Source organism: Ictalurus furcatus, chromosome 4, assembly GCF_023375685.1.
Source record: "Ictalurus furcatus strain D&B chromosome 4, Billie_1.0, whole genome shotgun sequence".
Classification (NCBI taxonomy): domain Eukaryota; kingdom Metazoa; phylum Chordata; class Actinopteri; order Siluriformes; family Ictaluridae; genus Ictalurus; species Ictalurus furcatus.
This window is the reverse complement of record NC_071258.1, coordinates 20477076-20497328: the sequence shown is the minus strand read 5'-3', so window position 1 is coordinate 20497328 and position 20253 is coordinate 20477076. Positions and strand designations below refer to the sequence as shown.

Below are 20253 nucleotides of genomic sequence, written 5' to 3'. Positions count from 1 at the left end.
ATCACGTAATGGAAGCTTCATGCTGTCTAGAAGCTTGTCTATGCTTGCCTCCTCTTTTTTGCTGATAGAAATGAAGGTGTGGGGGATGAACTCTATTGCCAGCTCATTCTCTGAGCCCTCTGTGCCATTCGGCAACAGGTGAGTCTGGCTGGGGGTTGGAGACAGCAACTTAGGCTCAGCAGTGTCCATTTTCATCCTCTCCATCTCCCGCTCCTTTTTGGCCCTCTTACTGGGTAGCTTATGACGTTCTGAGGCTTCTGTTGTATGGAAATCAGGCAAAAATAAAACACAAGGAGACAAAGTACGAAAAAATAATTGATTTTATTGAGAGCAAACGGGACTGGTGGGAGAGTAGTCGAGAGGTGAAAAGGGCTAATAAGGCGTGTGACCAGGGGAAGAACCAGAACGTGCTGACAGATAAGGAGGAGTGTAGCCGGGGCTACTGGGGGAGAAGGGAACAGAGTCAGGATCAGAATAGGTCATGTTATCATCAGCATGATGGTCAGGTGAATTGTCAGGTGAGATAACCAGGCAGGGATCAGTTTGAGTGGAAGCATCCGCATATACCTTAGCTGGACTGATCCTGTATCTCAAGGGTGGTGGAAACCCAGAAAGGTCAGAGGGAGTACAGAGAACCTCAGCCAGGAGGGCCAAATCCACAGAGAGGTGTGCAAGCTGATAGCGAGTATTCAGGTCCCAAATCTTCAAAGGCGGGGGGAAAAAGGAGTTGATGTTCAGCTGTAGAAAGGCACAAAGAAGAACCAGTTCAGTGAATAATTCAGTAAACAAAAGAAGTACAAACACACATAGAAATGGGGGGGTGCAAAAAGACAATAGAGCTAGGGACTGGATTACCTGAAAACAGTACTAGGATCTACACCTACACACACACCCAGAATGCATAGTTAGGAGTAAAAAAATGGTAGGGCAAACACACATTAGGTAGAATGAGACCAAAAAATAAAACTTACCCATGATTAGGGAAAAAAACAAACAGCAGTGTGGCCAAGATCCTCTCTCAGTGAAAGTCAGCTCAAGAATGACATGAAAAGCAGAAGACAGTTTTTTTTAAAAAGACGCAAACCTAAGGGGATGGGAAACCACCCAAAATGCAAACATAAGGGTTATCAGAACTCACAGAAAACAGGAGATAATGGGAGACAGAAAATACACTTCTATTGACATAATGGGTTTGGAAATGACCTAAAACAAAGGAATATAGGTGTGGGAAAAACAACCAGGGGCGGGAACTAAGAAGGAAGAGCTGTATAAATAGGGGAGCCTCACTCCTGGTTTTTTTTAGATCACTCTTTGGACGTCTCAACTGTGTGGATCACGTGTGGTGGAACAATAAAATTGGACCTTTTGCCTTTCCTCACTCACTGGTTCTCTGTGTTTTCTTCTCTAAGAGGCTGTTGGATGCAAGTACCCAATTCTATGATAAGTTCTAATAGTGTTAGGATAGTGGACTAAAATTGGCTCCACACTTCCTCAGGCCCCTGGTCCTGATCCTCTGAAGGAAGAGAATTCAGAAGGAGGCCCTGAGTCCTATCCCATTTCTGCAGCATGTGCTGGATCAGTGGTTGGCTCTGCTCATATAGCTGGAAGCAGGAAAACAACTGCCTTTCGGCCTCAGTTATCTGGTAACATCAGACCCAAAGAAATGCTGGAATTAGGCCAAGAGTATATGAGCTTTATCCAAAATGTTGCAAACTAAGCAGGGTTAAGCTCTCCTTTTTATAGTAAGGTAAGAAAAGAGATTAGGCTTAGATTTACCCAGTTACAGCTAAAGCACCTCACATGCCTTTATAAAATATCTACTTTATGACTTTAACAGTTAGTATTGATTTAGCACTGGCTCCAACTGACCAGCTCTTTCTCCAGTTCATAAAGTGGCAGAAAAGAATTATCATGGCCAGTTGGCTTGCTGTCTTTGCCATCTTTGGCTTTCTTTTTGCCTCCTTCGTCAAGTTCTCTGGCACGCTCCAAAAGTGAGTCTTTGGCTTCTGTGCAGGAAGATATCTTTCTACCACCTTTAGGCTGCTGTTCCAGTCCAGAGTCAGAGTGCAGTTCTACAACAGGCTATATATAGGAAGCATATCAAATCAAAATAATTTTTTTTTCTTGCAATAGCATGTTTTTATTATTATTTTTTTTTTTTAAACTACCAGCATCTCTGACCTGGGCAACTCCCAACTGACTTCTCCTTTCTGTTATATCCTCTGTAAGTATTTCCTTTCTTTCTCTCTTGTACCTTTTCTTCAGCTCCTCCTCCTCTCTGAGCTTCTCCTCCGGATGCCTCTTCTCCTGCTCCCGCTCTTGCTTGTTATAATACATAATCAAATTAATTCCATAATCAAATTTAATTTTATACCATTATTATTACTTTAAAACCAACAACCTGGTTTTCCAGATTCAGTTATAAACTTAAAACCATGTGCTTAAAATATACAATGTATACTTTTTTTAAATGTTATTTTATTTTTAGTAAAACTGCCATGGAGCTGAAGATTACCTGTACATATGTTCCTTTAGCACAGGGTGTCATACTCATCCTCATCCATCTCCTGCACATGCAGCTTTTCTCTTTCAGTCTATTCCCTTTGTAAGGCCTCTGATCACATACAAACAAGTTTTGTTAACTGCACCCGTTAATTTACTGCTCTATTAATCGGTCTAATTCTGTGCATGAATGCGCTCATTTAAATAAATGCTACTAAGATAATATGTACTTTATAGATATGTTTTTTATTCAATAGTTTAATACACTCCTTGTTTCACAGTATTTCCTACTTTCACTTTAACTTCCTTCTCTATTTCCACCCTCTCAATATCATCTTTTCTCCTGTTCCCTTTTTTTCCTTCCACCATCACCTGTCATCTCCAGTTGAGCTCTCTCTCTGGATCTGAATTCAAAGTAGCTGTCGGTGAGGTTGATAACATAGATGTGCTGGCGGTTGTTGAAGACTTTGATGATGACATGGAGCACAGTGCTTGGAAAGCGGCAGTACATTGTTTCCAAGCCATCAATCATGACGCCTCGGTTGCAGTCGCTAAGCTACAGCACATTGGAAATGCATAACTGACATACATAAAAGCAAGGAAGCATTTTGTGCAATAATAAAGAAACATATCATTGAAAAGGAATGTTAAACACACAGTACAGTATGTTCAATAATGCAGTCAAATCATGTTGTGGTGGCCATAAACATTGTGGTGGTTCTTACCTGTAGTCTCTCTGACAGTATCTCTACCAGGAGATCATCAGGCAGTAAACTATTCATGCCTCCCAGCTCACCCACCTGACTCACATTCTCATTAGAGAGGCTGTGAGTTGGACCAGCCTGCACATAACCAATAAACTGTAATTGCACTCACCTCACATCCAATCTAATTCACATAAAAACTGTATATAAATTACATTATTAAAGGTAAGTAGCATTCTTCCTGAGATGAATATAGCAGGCATATCATGATAGAGTCCAGTCTAGCATAATCCTATGTATAAATTTTTTTTTTACATATTACAATATTCTTACTTATTCAGTACAATATGTTACTATATAATACAGTGAGTTGGAAATATGTTACATTTCCAATTAGCTAAAATATAAATACTACACACTTCTTTTTTGACTGATTGCAAGAAATAATCTAATAAAGGCCTTCATAAAGCAGTGCAACTGAGTTTGGGAGAGACAAATGTAGGCTAATTTACAATGTGCTAATTTATATTTTTGACCACAATAACATCCAAATTAAATGTAATTTGTTACATTTCTTAGCAAAGAAATTATACATTAAAAATAATGCTGGCTAATGTTAATATTCTTTGTCTGACAAGATAAAAAGGGAAAGGGGGTGGGGTACATGTGAAAGGAGATGTGAGAGGAGAGAAACACAACTCAAAAAGAAATTTGAGATTGTTTATCATTAGTAATATTAGTAAAGTGTCTAATGTGTTAAAGACAAATAACTAATTTATGATTCCATGTCCAATGGTATTCCCAACACATTAAATCAGTGTAGCTATTCAATAAAAATTTAGTTTAGTGCAGAAGTTCAAATTGGTGAGGTTTTTACAGAGATGTATACATTATGTATTTTGAATAACTGTTTGAAGATGATTACCACTGTAGCAGTCGGATTAGAGCCATCATTTTTCTTTGCTCCCACGGTGCTGGTCTTATTGTTTGTTGAGATAGTAGATGTGGGGGCTTTGGAGTCAGTGTCCTGAATACCCTCAGCAGTGTGCTTGGCTAATGCCTCAACACTGAGAATGCCTTCAGCCTGACTAGCCACAGTCATCACATTTAACACAGCTGGGGCTAAAAACACACAGACACAGAAATTTAATCTATCCACAAAATTGAAGTTGCTAAATTTACTTACTTTAGTTTTAAACGAATGAATTTACAAATAGAAGGTGGAAAAAAGGTAGAAAATAATCCAGGAACATGTATATTCACCAGTATACTCTGCTGTGCCTGGCACAGACTCAATTGTGGCTCCAAACAGCTCTCTGGCCTGCTTGCTTTCAGTGCTGGTTCCAGATGACACTGCCTCTTGCACTACTAAGTCTATGTTCAAACACGCAGCACTGTAGTACCGCGCCAAGCTCACAGCCAAAGCTGTCTTACCTACACACACATACAATCATCTTACCAGTGGCAAAGGCAAAACAAAGGACCATGGTGTTACGCCACGGCGAACTCGCGGCTGCAGTTCACAATGTGTAGTGCCACCCAGGGTGTAACGGATAGCTACACAGTGACGCAGAGGCGGAGTCCGTTCAATTCCGTGGTGTTTTAATTAACGGAAGAAAAAAAGAGAGATGAAGAGAAGGGTGTGGTCTTCGGAAGCAATAAAAAGAACAGGTGACTAGGTGAAAGGAAGAGGGAGGCGGAAATGAGGCGGCGGCGGCGGTGGCGGCGGCGGTGGTGATGATGGTGATGATGGTGGTGATGATGGTGATGATGGTGATGATGCCCTTACTGTGGATTATAACCTTGTGGATATTGATTCAGGAACACTTCGGGAATATTCTGCCAAGGTGAATCAACGAGCGAGTGGAGCTTTGAGGGTTCGGAGGCACATCACAGGTTTCAGATCCTTTCTTTAATACTTTTGTGGAGAACCAGTATGCTTAAATCGTTGGATGTTACTGTCTGTAAAGAACTCCGAGTGTTAAGCGGATCTGATTGCCGGTTTCCCATGCTGTCGGGTTCACGAACTCCCGTACGCCTGAATCACCGCCATTGAAGTGCCGCTTTTAAAGTGAACAACTTTTTTGTTTTGGTTAAGAATTATTTTGGGGTCAAATGTTTTTTTTTTCTTTCTGCCTGTTGTGTGTGCAAATTTTCTTTCATGATTAGAGGCTTGTTTCCTTATGGGTTCGTCTATTAATCCCACGTATGGGAACTTTTTGGTTTTCATTATTTCGGTTTCTATGACTGAAACGACCCGTATTTTCTTACGTTTATTATTATTTATGCACTGATCTTATTTTGTAAGAATTGAGTAGCGTACTGATAGTTTTTTTTTCGTCTGAGTGATGTCCAAATTATAAATTATAAGTGACGGTTAATTTGAACTGTCTGGCGCCCAAACCCTATAATAAGGTACCACGCTACAGAGGGAGGTCATCGATTTCCTTTTGTGAAGAAATTAGAACACACCTAGCAGTGGTAGGAAGGCAGAAAGAGCGTCCGGGACTACGTTAAGCTTACCCTTACGGTACTCTACTACGAAATCAAATTTCTGTAGCCTTAGGGCCCATCTTAAAAGACAACTAGTGGTTTTGGTGGAAGTCAGGACCCAATGTAAGGCTGAGTGATCAGTGAACCGTTTTTGTTCTAGGTAATATTACCATTTTTCTAGGGCCCATACAACAGCAAGGCACTCCTTTTCTGTTGTAGAATAGTTCACTTCAGCTTTAGTGTTCGGCTTGCATAGGCTATTACCTGTTCAGAGTCTGGTCCCATTTTCTGTGCAAGAACAGCTCCAAGGCCGGTCTCACTCGCATCAGTGTAGACCGTGAATGGAAGATGTTTGTTGGGATGGCCTAGAACTGGAGGTGAATGAACGCCTGCTGGCACTTAAGAGTCCAGAGTCCCTTCTTCAAATCATTCAAGGGTTCTGCGATCTTGGAGGATCCAGACACAAAGCGGTGGTACCAGCCAGATAGGCCGAGGAATCTTTGCACTTCCATCCGGAGGGCACTCTTCAGCTGGAAGAGTTCATCTAGAGAGTGGAAGAGTACAGCTAAAGCACAAGGGACATGTGGATGTTGCCCAGGTTTGGAACAACCTTGAACATTTTTTTTCAGAAAGAACGATCCCTTTTTTTTTAATTTATACAGCATGATATATAGTATACAATCTCTGACTGAGTTTGTTCATAAATGTAACAACCTCTGTCAGCATGAGTCAGCATGAACAAAATTGTGCAGCTGTCTCAAAATAAATCAGACACTACAACTACCAAGATGTGTTTTGGGTGAAACAAAATTATGCAAATAAAACCATGCTAATTTGGTCTCAAACAGTGTTTGCCTTATTTTGTTTAGTATCCTTTAATTTAAATGAAAGAGGATATAATACCTGGTTCAGGTTTCCTAGACCTATGCTCTTTGTAGTAGTCCAGGAGTTCAGCAGGCAAAGGCTTGCCAGGGGCTTGAGGGGGTAGCAGCAATATATTATGTGCATCATATCCTTTTATCAACTGCAGGTTCTGGGGAGATGGATGGATTAAGTTTATAGAACACAGAAAAGGTCTGAAAAGAGCTGACTGGTTCAATAAACTGACATGGTCAATCCAGCTACAGAGCATGTGGTTTATGAGGTAGTATTTTACGATGACCACATTATGGTCATTGTGGAACTGAAAGCTTTGGTGTTGCCCAACCAGATGGTGTAAACACGTTTGTTAGCTGAACAATGTTGGCTAAATAAATTAATAAATTACAGGCAACTCCTCAGTAAGAACATGACCTAGCCAAGCTACAGTGGGAGAAATAAGTATTGGACACATCAACATTTTTTATTTTTTTTTGAGTAAATATATTTCAAATGAGGCTATTCACATGAAATTTTCACCAGACATCAGTATTAACTTAAGAAATCCGGAAATTTAAAGAATTCACAACATTAAAGTCCATAAATAAAGTTATGTGGAATGACAGGAAAAAAGTATTGAACATGCTAACTGAAATTTACTTAATAATTAGTGGAGAAGCCTTTGTTCAGAAACCTTAAAGATACTTCCTGTATGAAGAAATTAATCGGCCGCAGTATTCAGGTGTGATTTTTGCCCATTCTTCTGAACATATTGTCTTTAAATCTTGTTCAATTGAATTCAAGTCAGGTGACTGACTGGGCCATTCTAACACCTTGATTATTTTTCTCTGAAACCAATTGAGCGTTTCCTTTGCTGTATGCTTTGGATCGTTGTCCAGCTGGAAGATCCATCCATGTGTCATCTTCATCATCCTGGTGGATGGCAGCAGATTCTTCAAGAATCTCCCGGTAAAGGGCTCCATTCATCGTTCCTTATATAATATGAAGTCTGCCAGTACCATGCGATGAAAAACAGCCCCACACCATGATGCTTCCACCTCCAAGCTTCACTGTTGGTATAGTGTTTTAAGGGTGATGTGCAGTGCCATTTCTTCTCCAAACATTGTGTGAAGTATAACAGCCAAAAAGTTCAATTTTGCTCTCATCTGACCTGACTACACTCTCCCAATATTTCATATACTTGTCCAAATGAATTGTAGCAAACTTTAAAGACTTTCGACATGCCTTTTCTTAAGTAATGGAGTCTTGCTGTAGGGCAGCACAAGCCCCAGCTCAATTTCTGAAGTGGACAACTCCAGCTGTGGCTCCAATCCCTGACCTTGGGCTAACAGTAGGATCTGCTGGGTGCTCTGGGCCACTGCAGTCACCAGTCTCTATACATTCTCTGCAAAGAACATACAGTCATATCCAGAATTATTGGCATGCATCAAAAGAATGAGCATAAATAATTGCATAATGTAAACATTATATACAATTATTAAATTTTTCCACCTACTCAAGTTAATTTTCCCTTTACTCTAACAAAAACACATAAGAACTTATTGTTAAATCTTATTTTCTCTCAAAAATATATGTAGCAATTTTACACATGCAAAATACCATTGCTATTTATCACTATGGAGAAAACCAAAGAGCTTTCAACACAGAAGACAGAGGCTGTTAATCTGTCAGGTAAAGGATACAGTGCTGTGAAAAAGTATTTGACCCCTTCCTGATTTCTTCTGTTTTTGTGTATATTTCATACTAAATAGTTTTTGATCTTCAAATGAAATACAACATAAAACAAAGGTAACCTGAGTAGACACACAGTACAGTTTTTATAATACATTTTCTTTTTTTTAATTGAAGCAAAAAGACATCACCCAAAACTTATCACCCATGTGAAAAACTAATTGCCCCCTTAAACTTAAAATCTGGTTGTGCCATCTCCAGTTATCAGCAATAAATGCAACCAAATGCATCAGATAACTGGAGATCCCAGACTGATGGTAAATTTCAATTACCTTCATCATTTCTTGAATTTCTTTCAACTTTGGCATAGTGTGTTACTGGGTAATACCTTTTAACCAACTTCAAGCTGTGTTAAGTGTTGATCTGATTGAACAGGGTTTGCAGTAATCAGGCCTGGTTGCGTCTAGTTCAGCTGAACCCCGTTATAAATGCAGTTTCATAGATTTGGGGAATTAGTAACTATGGGGGCAGATACATTTTTACATAGGCCCAGTTGATACTGGATAATGTTTTTGCTTCAATAAATAACTATCATTTAAAAACTGTATTTTGTGTTTACTCAGTTTGCCTTTGTTTTATCTCAGATTTAGTATGAAATATACACACAAACAGAAGAAATCAGGATGGGGGCAAAAACTTTTTCATAGCACTGTATAGTCGCTGTACTGTGTGGTGGTGGATGACTGGTGCTTTAGGGCTGTGTCGTAGCTTGTAGTGGTTCAGGGTCTCTGGTGAAGAGTGATGTCATCATGAATTCCAGTAAGTACAAAGATATTTTAGCCCACTGCCAGGATGGTAATTAAATAGATAATTACCATAAACTATAACGCAAATCAACATAGAAATGACTGTGGCCACAAATGCATAAACCAGTTAATTCTCCAGACATGTGGAAGATGGATTGTCTGAAGCTAAAATGACCACTTCCATAAAATGAGTTTGTTTGCTCATAGAGTGAAGTTTTTATTGAAAGGAATACTTTGTTCTGGTTTATCCCTCTTTGTTACTCCACAAGCCCTAATTTAAATACTACTTTGCTGTCACAGTATTCTTTACATCCTTAGCAAAATTCTAGGCTAATTATCTATCTAAACCATAGATTAGTAGTATTTGAGTCTGTGTGTGTGCCATGTCCGTTTCCGCTACTCCTGATGTTGCTAGACATAAAGGTATGCACATGAGTGTGTGAGAACCCATCACTTTTTAATGCTTAGCTCTGACGAGGGGGAAAGATAAGCACTACCAGCCTTTAAGATCTGCATGAACTCTCCAGAATCATGTTTGCACAACTCTCCAGAATCATGTTTGCAATTTGCATCATGTAGGTTTTATTGAAAAATCTGGGAGCACAAGTCCTGTTTCTATACTTCTAGAAGCCAAATCATATGGAGAAGAAAAATTATGGTTACTGGATCAAACACCAACAGCTAGTAATTCTTACCCCTTCAGCTGGACTGAATTTGACCTGGATGTTGACCCTGTCACCAGGATACAGTAGACCACTGGATGGCAACATCTCAAAGATAAGTGAATTCAGCTTCTCTAAACGAGCATCCTGTCTCAGTTGAAGTGAGATGTGCTTTTCAGTCTTGACACATAACCAAGAAAACAAAACATATTAATGTGGTTAGTTTTATTTATTTATATATGCCCTCTGTACTTAATTGGTACAGCATTGAAATACAGTTTTCTCAGATTTACATACAGAATTTTTCACTTGGAATTTTAAAAAGGGAAACAAAGTTATTTCAAGGGAAAATGCACATCTGGAAATAAGGTTTTGCTTTCGTCTAATGTTTATCATTCCCAGTATAGCATAATATTAATGATACAAATCTTTCAGAGAGATTTTTGATTCTCATAATACAAACACAATATAAGGTGTTGGTGCATTTGTTTTTGTGGCCATTGTTACAGATTTCATGTCGATATTTTAATGGTACACTAACTCGTGATGACAATAAATACATTCTCTGCCTTCTTGTGCACTTCACTGAGTAGTGGCGTGCACAGACCTCAGCTGGTGCAGGGATGGAAGGACCAAAAAATCTATTACTTTAATGTAATCATGTTGAATTCATATTCTATTTTGTTGATGTTATAAACTTTGTTTGTATTATATGGACCAAAGTGCTAGCTATCATGAAATCAGATATGGATGCCTTACACATTAGAGAGTCGGAATTTTACATAACGTAAAACTTAAAAGTATTAAAAAGTGTCATTAAATAAAAAACTAATACTAATAAGCACATGAGGAGGTGCTAAACTATGCTACTGTCGTTGAATGGATTTGCATAAAAACAAATTGAATGTCATTGTCAGAAATGCACCAACAATCGAGTTATATTTTTATTATAACTGACTAAACATAACTCTCATGCTGCCGCATTTGCTACATTTACACTAGCATGGAAGTATACATCTAAATTTCCCATATTACCTGTGGCTCGTGAAGTAACCCATAAGGCTAGCCCACCAGTGAGGCTAAACACTAAAATTATATACATCACAAATGCAGGTCTCCTGTGTGTGTGTGTGTGTGTGTGTGTGTGTGTGTGTGTGTGTGTGTCCAGAGCAACTTGCAGATTGTACACATGACATGTACACACTACATGAGCCATAGCCATTTTCACAAAGTACCTTCACCTTCCTCTTGAGCTGCTCCTCCTCTTTAATGCTCCATTTACAGGGCACTGGCTCAGGGTTGTGCAGCTACAGTGTAGCCACTTTGCACATGCCACACTGAACACTATCAAACTGGAGGCGGTCAAGGAGGGCCCCATGACCACTGCTAGTAGATGGACTTGAACTGTAGGACCTCCCAACACCTATACATTACAAAAAAGCAGGGTATTCAAGAAGTCATTATAATTAAGAATGTTAACATGCCTTATAATGCAGGAAAGAATTATAAATCTATAATCAAATATAAGTACATGCTCTGTGTTCATTTGCATTTATATTAGAAACTAGATGATAATTCCCAACCCATTGTCAGGTTCGGCCCCCATCATATAGTCATAGTAATAAGAAAATGCACCCTCCTTTGAGATGCTACTGTGGGATCTTAAGAGAGCTGTGCATAAACTAATGCCCTCAAATAAATTAACTGAAGCAGAGTTGTAAAGAAGAGTGGTTCAGAATTTCTCTAAAACAATATGAGATACTGATAAACTCCTTCAATAATTTTAAGAAAATGTTACTGTTGCTAAAGGTGGTTCTGCCTGTTACTGAATAATAAGGTGTACTTATTTTTCCCACCTGGTGTTTTTTCAACCTGTTCAATAAGAAAAAGTATTGATGACTTTGATTGGTTAATTTTATAGCCAGAAAATGTTCCAGAATGACAGATCAAATTAAGAGTAGGTACTGAATCTTTGAGGTTTGTTAAATTATATCATCTGCATATAATGAAATACAATGCTCTATGCCTGATATTTCAATTCCCTTTATATCTGGATGAGTTCTAATCGCAATCACCAGGGGTTTCAGGGCTAATACAAACAATAATGGTGAGTGTGGAGAGCCCTGACAGGTCACATGATGCAATGCAATTGGTTCATCCAACTGTTGTTTGGCTTCACTGCTCAGGGAGTGGATATTAAAATTGCAGTTTGCACCATACTCTGTCCTGTAGTATCTGCTGCATGTAATGATTGAAAAAACACTGTGAAAGCGTCATCAATCACCACTGGATCTGATATCAGATTACTAGCTATTGTGTAAATATTATTTATCGCTTTACTTGATTGTAATTGCCCAGCAAACACAAACGCGCTTTCAAGCGAACCCCCGCCGTTTAAATGAAAGCTACAGTTAGTCGAAAAGAGGATTGATCATAACGAAAAAAATCATCGACGTAGAAAAGAAGCTTGAACAATGTTAACATTCTTGAAACTATATATTACTTTGAAATTATGCGGAAAAAAACTGATTAATGAAGTTACTGCTGTGTAATTTCAAAGAAATATATCTAGATGTGATTGTTCATTGTTCACTAAGATTTATTTTTATTTCATTTTTTACGGGAATACGAAATCTCTTGCATACGAAACTGCACATACGAAACCAAAACATACGAAGCTAAGCATGCTCATGCGCAGATATTGTCCCTAAACCACGTTGGATTTCATTGTACAGGCTATATCTTGAACTGGTATGTTTGTGTTATATATTAATAGATTGTTAAATAGATTATACTCTAGGCATTTCCATGACGTGTAAAAATGTTGTTTATTTTATATACTTGAATAAAAGATTCTGAAGTCGCAATCCCTTCGTTGCTAATATGTGGTCGAAATTCGCGTTTAATAAATGTGTAGGTGAGTAGCTGAGAGTTGCCCCTCCCCCACAGGGAAAACAACATCTTCCCGCTGGAGTTCATTCTCTCTCTCACAGCTTCATCGGAGTGGAGCCGGAGCCACAGCTCACAGCTGGACACCAACTCAAGGCAAGTAAAGTTTTTTCTCCTTATCTTTACACATGGTTATAAATCTGTTATGTAGTTTAATTAAATTAAATCGTTAACAGCACTTCAGCTATACGGTTTAAAGAGAAGACCGCTAACTAGCGGTTAGCCCTAAGATTAAATCTACCGAAAATTATTTAAGCTGTGATGTAGAGAGTAGATACTTTGAGTAAAATCTAACATCTTAAAGTTCAAGGCTCAAGGTTTACTTCTTCCTGTGGACCTTTTTTGTTTTTATTTTTACACCCATTTCCCCACAAAAATGTTAGCTTTCTAGCTAACATGCTACAGAACAGATTAGTTTAGTTTAGCACAGCATGAATTTTAGCTAACATGAGCTTAAAATGGACATTTCGACTTTAAATCACAGCATTTTGTCTGAAGTTGTAAGTAGCTGATTATTTTTTTGTATGCTTTTTAAAGTTCTCAGTGAACATATTAACACTATCTTGCTGCTAGCTGAAGTTCAGTCGGTTAGTTACAGAAGATGGCGGATAGTTACAGAAGATGGCGCTGTCTGTCTTACCTCAGGTACTACGAGCACGCACGTTACTGCTGCCGCTTTTTGAGAGAAGTGTTTTATGTGACTTGTTAAGAAGTTTTGTCATCAGAATGAGCGTTTTAACCGTTTAACAGAGAAGGTTTTCTTAGCAAAAACATTAAATCAGCTCTTCACTTTATTGCTGTGTGCCTCAGTGTTAATTCTGAGGGGTATAATTCAGCAAAACTGTTTTTCATGAGTTTCCAGTACTATACACGTACTAAAGAGGATGAGTCTCATAAAAAATACCAAAAATACCTTTCCACAGTCTTTATCAGCTCTTGTTTAAATATTAACCATTGAGATTGAAAGTTTACTGTTTTCTGATATGTATGTCTTTTATGAATGAGGTGGACATTCACCCTACTCCACAGGATAACCAGACATTCAATGGCCTAGATGGCAGTGGAGTTTTCACAGAGATGGACTCGTTCCTGGTGTCCACCCCTGTGCGTTCTGTGTGACTACTTTGTGCTCTTTTTGTGAATATTCATAGGTCAGATGCATGACAATTTGTCACATAAAGATGTATTCTGTTTTTGATAAATAGTTTGTTCATATTGCAGCTCTTACTACGGCCTCTCAAAACTCTCAGGGAGTTAGAGGATCTGAATGTGTCGCTGGTCTGAATTTGGTGTCGCAGGAAGCAGTGTCCCTCGAGCTGGTGCTAACTTCTTCTAATCTCTATACTTTAAAATTATACTTTTTTTTTTTACCTTTACAACGTTTACAAATATCACTGATACTACTTGAGATAAAACACCCGTAATGTTGCGCTGTCGCTTAGTTTTATTGGTTCTTACAAACATCCACGACTAGCTTGTAACCCGCTAGCATCACCTTACCGCTAGCCTTGTTTACATTTCAAATTTATCTCATTTACCGCTGTTTTTTAAAGCAAATATGTCTGTTGTTTCTCCGCTTTTGAGTGCAGATGAGGACTTGCTCGAGGTGCACATGGTGCTGCTGGAACTGGAGGATGTGGAGAAACGGATCCGTGAGCTACTCGACAAGCAGGCCCAGCTGCTTGAGCGAAGAACCGCGCTAGAAACATCTTGTGCTTATGCCTACGCATCCAAGGTAAGCATGCAGCGTGGTATTACCACTCCCAGCCCCTCTACGCCGTGTGTTTCTCTGTGTAGGGACTGTGCACCCAAGACTTTTCCAGCCGAGGTCTCCGTCACACTGCCGTCGACACACCACGGACCTTGGGTGCACCAGCAGCAAAAGGCGAGAGCCATACCCCACGCGAGGACTTGTTTGAGATCCCAACCAGGAACCGCTTCACTCCCCTTCGTCAGACCAGACCAAACGCTGTGATCGTCGGGGACTCCATTGTGCGAAACGTCCGCATAGCTTCAACAAAGGGTATGGTGCACACACATTGTTTTTCTGGTGCTCGTGTCCTTGATGTCGCTGCGCAGGTACCCGGGATCCTGAAGAAGGACGAGCGCATTGGAGCGTGCATCAGGCTGCGGCAGACGGAGGTTCTGAAGAGGGACTTCGCCAGCCTGATCGAAACGGTACGAGGCAGATCACCCACCATAAAGATCGTTGTCTCTGGACCTCTTCCCTCATACAGACGTGGAGCTGAAAAGTTAAGTAGACTTCTTGCTTTGAATGACTGGTTAGTTTCTTGGTGTAATGCAGGGTTTCCCAAACCTTTCCAGATCAGTGCTCCCCAAATGGCATTAACATTTGATCGAGGCCCCCCTTCTGCAAGATGTCTTTAAAACACATTAAAAATACAGACTTCTGAATATATCCCCCTTTTTTACGTTGATGTTTTGTCTGTTTAGCAATTAGAAAGTTAGGTATAGCAAATGTGACTTTAATATGTATTGGTAAAAATAACATGTTATAGTAATGCATGCACATATATATCATGTATTTATTTTTCACACCAAATTGTTGAGGCCCCCCTGGCGGCCCCCACTTTGAAAACCACTGGTGTAATGAACAGAATCTGCTGTTTGTTAATAACTGGAATCTGTTCTGGGAGCATCCTAGGTTGTTTCGTCCTGATGGCCTGCACCCAGCAGCCTCGGAGCGGAACTGCTGTCAGCCAACATCTCGAAGGTGCTACACACCAAGTGACTGCCTACCGTAAGTACATCTTCCTACAATAACAACGTTCATCATAAGCAAGGTTCACTTAATAGTTCAACACTTGTAGTACATACTATAGACATTGTGTCTGTTCCCCAAGCTATACAAATGCATAGAAAATTTCGGAATGTTTGTTTTAGTAACCTAATTAACATAAAATTAGATAGGGATGCATCGAAATGAAAATTCTTGGCCGAATACCGAACACGTTTTTTCCATTTATTTTACCATTTTTTTCACCATTGCATAAATTAAATAGTCAAAATGTGCTTTTTACTATTTTGTCTTGCTTTTCAAAGAGAAAATCAATTACAAAATCTACAATTTCAAAATATTTAACACTGAACATTTTTTTTTTCATTCCAGCTAGCATAGGCTACCAACAAAGCACAATATAACTTTAAATAAATAAATGAGTAAAATAAAAATATTTTTATGTGGTCATCTTTGAGCCCCCCTTGAATAGCCTATGTTAGGCCTATAACTGACTGCTGAAAGAATGGAACACTCTGTAGCCTACAACAAAAATGTGCATTAAAAGTGCAAAAAATGGTTCTATTCAGTTATATATGGCTGATTATATTGGGGATGTATACCGCTCGCGTCCCTGTACACCTCACGAAGTATTATAGTACATATAGTATAGTTAGGTACGTTGTTAATATTATGTTCCCTTAAATAAATACGTCTTTACCTGCTTCCGTACTCTACTCCCTTACGTCTTGCGACGTGACAGAATACTCCGGAACAGAAACAAAAAAAAACGCACATGTCGACAGTAAACAATGTCACGGTTGTCAACATCCGAAGAGCATGCGCTCGTGCACGTAGCTCGTGCATGCGCGTGCCCCCTCATCGCTCCGAACGTGCTAAATTCGCGCATCTCACTCTGGTTGCTGGGCTATTTGGCACACCATCAAACACGTCATTGTTCGGTCAAATTTATTCAGCCTTTTCACTTATAATTTTGGTTGCCGAACATTCGGTGCATCCCTAAAGTTAGATCATACTGAATGCACATCCAGCACCTTTAATCTGAAGCTAGGACTATTAAACATTAGATCTCTTGTGTCTAAGGCTCTTATTGTTAATGAAATCATTACTGATCAGTAATGTAATTTAATGTGTTTAACAGCAACTTGGAATAAACCAAACGAGTACATAGCATTAAATGAAGCCAGTCCTCCTGGATACAGTTATGTACATCAGCCTAGCTCAACTGGTAGAGGAGGAGGTTTTGGTCTCATCCATAGTCAAAATCTAGGCATCACACAAAAACCTAGTCATAAATTTAATTCTTTTGTAATTCTTTATACCAGTATAACTTATGTAGCCACAAAAAATAAGTCAATTCCTCTAATTATTATTTACAGACCCCCAGGGCCATATACTGAATTTCTTAGCGAATTTGCAGACTTTATCTCAAACCTGGTTGTTTCTGTAGATAAAGTATTAATCATCTGTGATTTTAATATTCCCTTTGATAACCCAGAAGACCCTCTGAGAACAGCGGTTGTGTCCATCTTAGATTCAGTAGGGATTAATCAGAACGTAATGGGACCTACTCATAATAGTGCTCACACTCTTGAGCTCATACTAACATACAGATTAAATATAGAAAATATTGTCATTTTTCCACAGTCTGAAGTTGTCGCAGACCATTATCTTATCTCGTTCATAATATGTATTGATCATAATATTTCCACCTCGTCTCACTACCACGTAAAACGTACTTTCACATCAGCTACTGCACCTAGCTTCATAAACAACCTCCCAGAGACATCAGTTAGATTTGGATCACCGTCTGATCCGATAGAACTCGATCAGATGACTGAATGCTTAGAGTCAACACTCCGCTACACGCTAGATAGAGTGGCTCCACTCAAAAGAAAATTAATTGGAGAGAAAAAACTAGCACCCTGGTATAACGATAAAATGCGTACCTTAAAACGGACCACTCGACAATTAGAACGTAAATGGCGTCAAACCAAATTGGTAATATTTCAAACAGCATGGAAGAAGAGTCTGCTGAACTATAGAAAATATCTTAGTGATGCTAGAAAAGTCTCTCTCTCCACCTTAATAGGAGATAACAAAAACAATTCTAGATTTCTGTCAACACAGTAGCAAAATTAACTAGGAATAAAACCACTACAGAAAGAAGCACTCAATCATTACATAGCAGTGAAGATTTCAAGGTTTTTTTTTTCATTGGTAAAGTTGAAAATATTAGATGTGAAATTCAGGCTATTAGATTAAAACCGGACAGAATTATATCTAACCCTATAGATGATAATATAGCAATATCAGATCAATGTTTAGAATGTTTTCCCCTTAGAGAGACCGAACGAGCTTCATTAATCTCTTCAGCGAATTCATCAACTTGCATACTAGATCCTGTACCTACATGTTTCTTTAAACAGATTTGTCCTGGAGTAATTGAACCACTTTTAAATATAATCACTTCTTCCCTTAGCGCTAGCTATATACCTAAATCACTTAAATTAGCAGTTATTAACCCCTGATTAAAAAACCTGACCTTGACCCCTCTCAGCTGTCCAGCTATAGACCCATATCAAATCTCCCCTTCACCTCCAAGATCTTAGAAAAGGTTGTAGCACAGCAGTTATGCTTATATTTGCATAGGAATAACATTCATGAAATATCACTCAGGATTTAGACCTCATCATAGTACAGAGTCTGCGTTAGTTAAAGTAGTAAACAAACTACTACTGGCCTCTGATCAAGGTTGTGTCTCGCTGCTTGTGTTACTTGACCTTAGTACAGCTTTTGATACTATAGATCATACTATTCTCCTTGATGGATTAGAAAATGTTGTTGGCATTAAGGGAACAGTCCTCTCCTGGCTCAGGTCTTATGTGACCGATCATTATCAGTTCGTAGATGTAAATGGAGACTTCTCCACGCATACCGAGGTTAAATTTGGTGTTCCACAAGGTTCTGTTTTAGGCCCACTGCTTTTTACTTGATATATGCTACCTCTAGGTCAAATTATTCGTAAACATGGAATTAGCTTCCACTGTTATGCTGATGATACACAGTTGTAAGTTTGCAACTGAACAATAACAATAGACAACAACTGAAGAATAGCGAAAAACTTTGCAACTGTTTTGTAAGTCACCCTTGTTACTGTTCACCCGGAGTTTGACTCAGAATAATAATAATAAATCTCAGAATAATAAATCTATATGTTTACATGAACTGAAGTTTTTGATCATAATATAAAAATTGTCATACAATCCTAGGTGACTAAATGACGGAATTGTATCTTATGTTGGACCATGTATTCCAGAGATTTTTTTTTATTTGAATTTCTTGTAGCATGCTTACTTGAAGACAGTGAGGGGAGCAGCATTGGAGAGACAGTTTGCTCCATTCTCCAAAGAATCTGGGAGAACAGCCTGTGATGAATGTTTTCGTTGAAAGGGTCAAAAGGTGGGAAGCTGGCTTTGACTGATCATGATTAAGTGTATCGCCTGGTACACTGTGAGTATGAAGGATAAAAAATGTATACATGACAGTATATGCCTCCTTTTGCAAACTCTAGAAAAGAAAGTTTTGCATTCAGAAATTGGACATTTTCTCTGTTATTGCATTCCAAGGCTGAATGTTTTTGTTGATATTTATGTTACAGATATTGCCGAACGAGCCCATGGACGTGAATATACTGTTGCCAGTTGCAGAGAGGCCATCGGCAGCTACCTAAAAAATGCCCCAGCCAGGAAAGGTGGCAAGAAACATAATGAGTGTTTATGATTAAATCTAGAATTTAAATCTACAACTTCTGTGATTCTTTTTCTTTTATCATTCATACAAATGTGCCATTGTGTAACATTGTTGACTGATTCATTAGTTTTTATATCCATTTGAAAAGCAAAAACCTTTCCACTATGAATATAACTGAAAGTGCATACATACTCCAAACCTTTTGTGAATATTGATGATTGATTTGGAGGTTTCAAATTATAAGTGAATTGTGGTTCACTTTCTTGCGTTCAGGAATGTGTAGCTAATGTCTGTAGTTTACTAATTCCGAAATTGTTGGTTAAGACTGCATCATATAGTACATGTATATACCAATGAAATGAAATGTCATATATTCAGATATATCCACTGTCTGTTCACAGCAGAGCTATGTGGGATCTCCAGTGCATCCTACAAGAATTGGGTGTGAGTCCAGTTCAGATTCAACTTTGATTAGCAATACATGAGTATATCTGGCTATTCACTTTGTCTGCATTTACTAAAATTCATGCATGTTTATTAAAAATATTCAGAGTTTGTTAAACTATCATTGTTGTCTGTCCTTCATAAGATTCATCATGGGAATTCCATAGACCAGAATCTAACATCCACATTATTGAAGCATTGTTTAATTACGGATTTTTTAAAGCATGTGGTATGTTATATGCTTTAATTGTATCTTGCCACATAATGTTGGAAAATGAGGACTTGTGTACTTTTCAAGAAATTATAGGTACAAAAAGGATTACACATCTGATTAGAAAAAATAGAATTGTAATGTGTGCAACTTTGTGTATAAATATTTGTGTAGTGTATTTACACTACATTATGAGGTGTGTATATACAGCCAATTACAAAATACTATATGCATGTGCATCATTGAGCATACATTTGTATATGAATTATTACAAAATTTGATTAATATCTTGCAATGCTGAAATCAAAAACTGGAACTTCATGTATATGTTGCAGTTATCCTCATGTAGTGTTTGTCCCCCTGCAACATGATTGTCTAACTTTTCTTGTTCCAAATTTTAACTACAATTTTTGCAAATATT

At 38.5% G+C, this 20253-nt stretch overlaps 1 protein-coding gene and 1 long non-coding RNA gene across 2 annotated transcripts; one reads left to right on the top strand and one right to left on the bottom strand.

Moving 5' to 3' along the window:
• Positions 1-334: 334 nt before the first annotated feature.
• LOC128606824 (hydrocephalus-inducing protein-like) lies at positions 335-4652 on the bottom strand. Its single transcript, XM_053623277.1, has 5 exons — positions 4470-4652; positions 4132-4328; positions 3228-3344; positions 856-3058; positions 335-738 (listed from the first exon to the last, which is right to left on the bottom strand). The coding sequence occupies exons 2-4, from the start codon at positions 4306-4308 to the stop codon at positions 2834-2836; spliced, it is 519 nt and encodes a 172-aa protein (XP_053479252.1). The 5' UTR covers positions 4309-4328; positions 4470-4652; the 3' UTR covers positions 335-738; positions 856-2833.
• An 8292-nt stretch (positions 4653-12944) lies between these two features.
• On the top strand, positions 12945-19957 carry LOC128606823 (uncharacterized). Its single transcript, XR_008385754.1, has 3 exons — positions 12945-15427; positions 18773-18886; positions 19086-19957. It is a non-coding gene; the product is annotated as an uncharacterized LOC128606823 (long non-coding RNA).
• The last annotated feature ends 296 nt before the right edge of the window (positions 19958-20253 follow it).

Coding starts and splice junctions, on each gene's coding strand:
- LOC128606824 (XM_053623277.1), bottom strand. CDS start 4,308: ATGACTGTGGCTAGTCAGGCTGAAGGCATTCTCAGTGTTGAGGCATTA. Junction 3,345..4,131: donor CTAATCCGACTGCTACAGTG/GTAATCATCTTC, acceptor GGTTATGTGCAG/GCTGGTCCAACTCACAGCCT. Junction 3,059..3,227: donor TACTGTCAGAGAGACTACAG/GTAAGAACCACC, acceptor AATGTGCTGTAG/CTTAGCGACTGCAACCGAGG.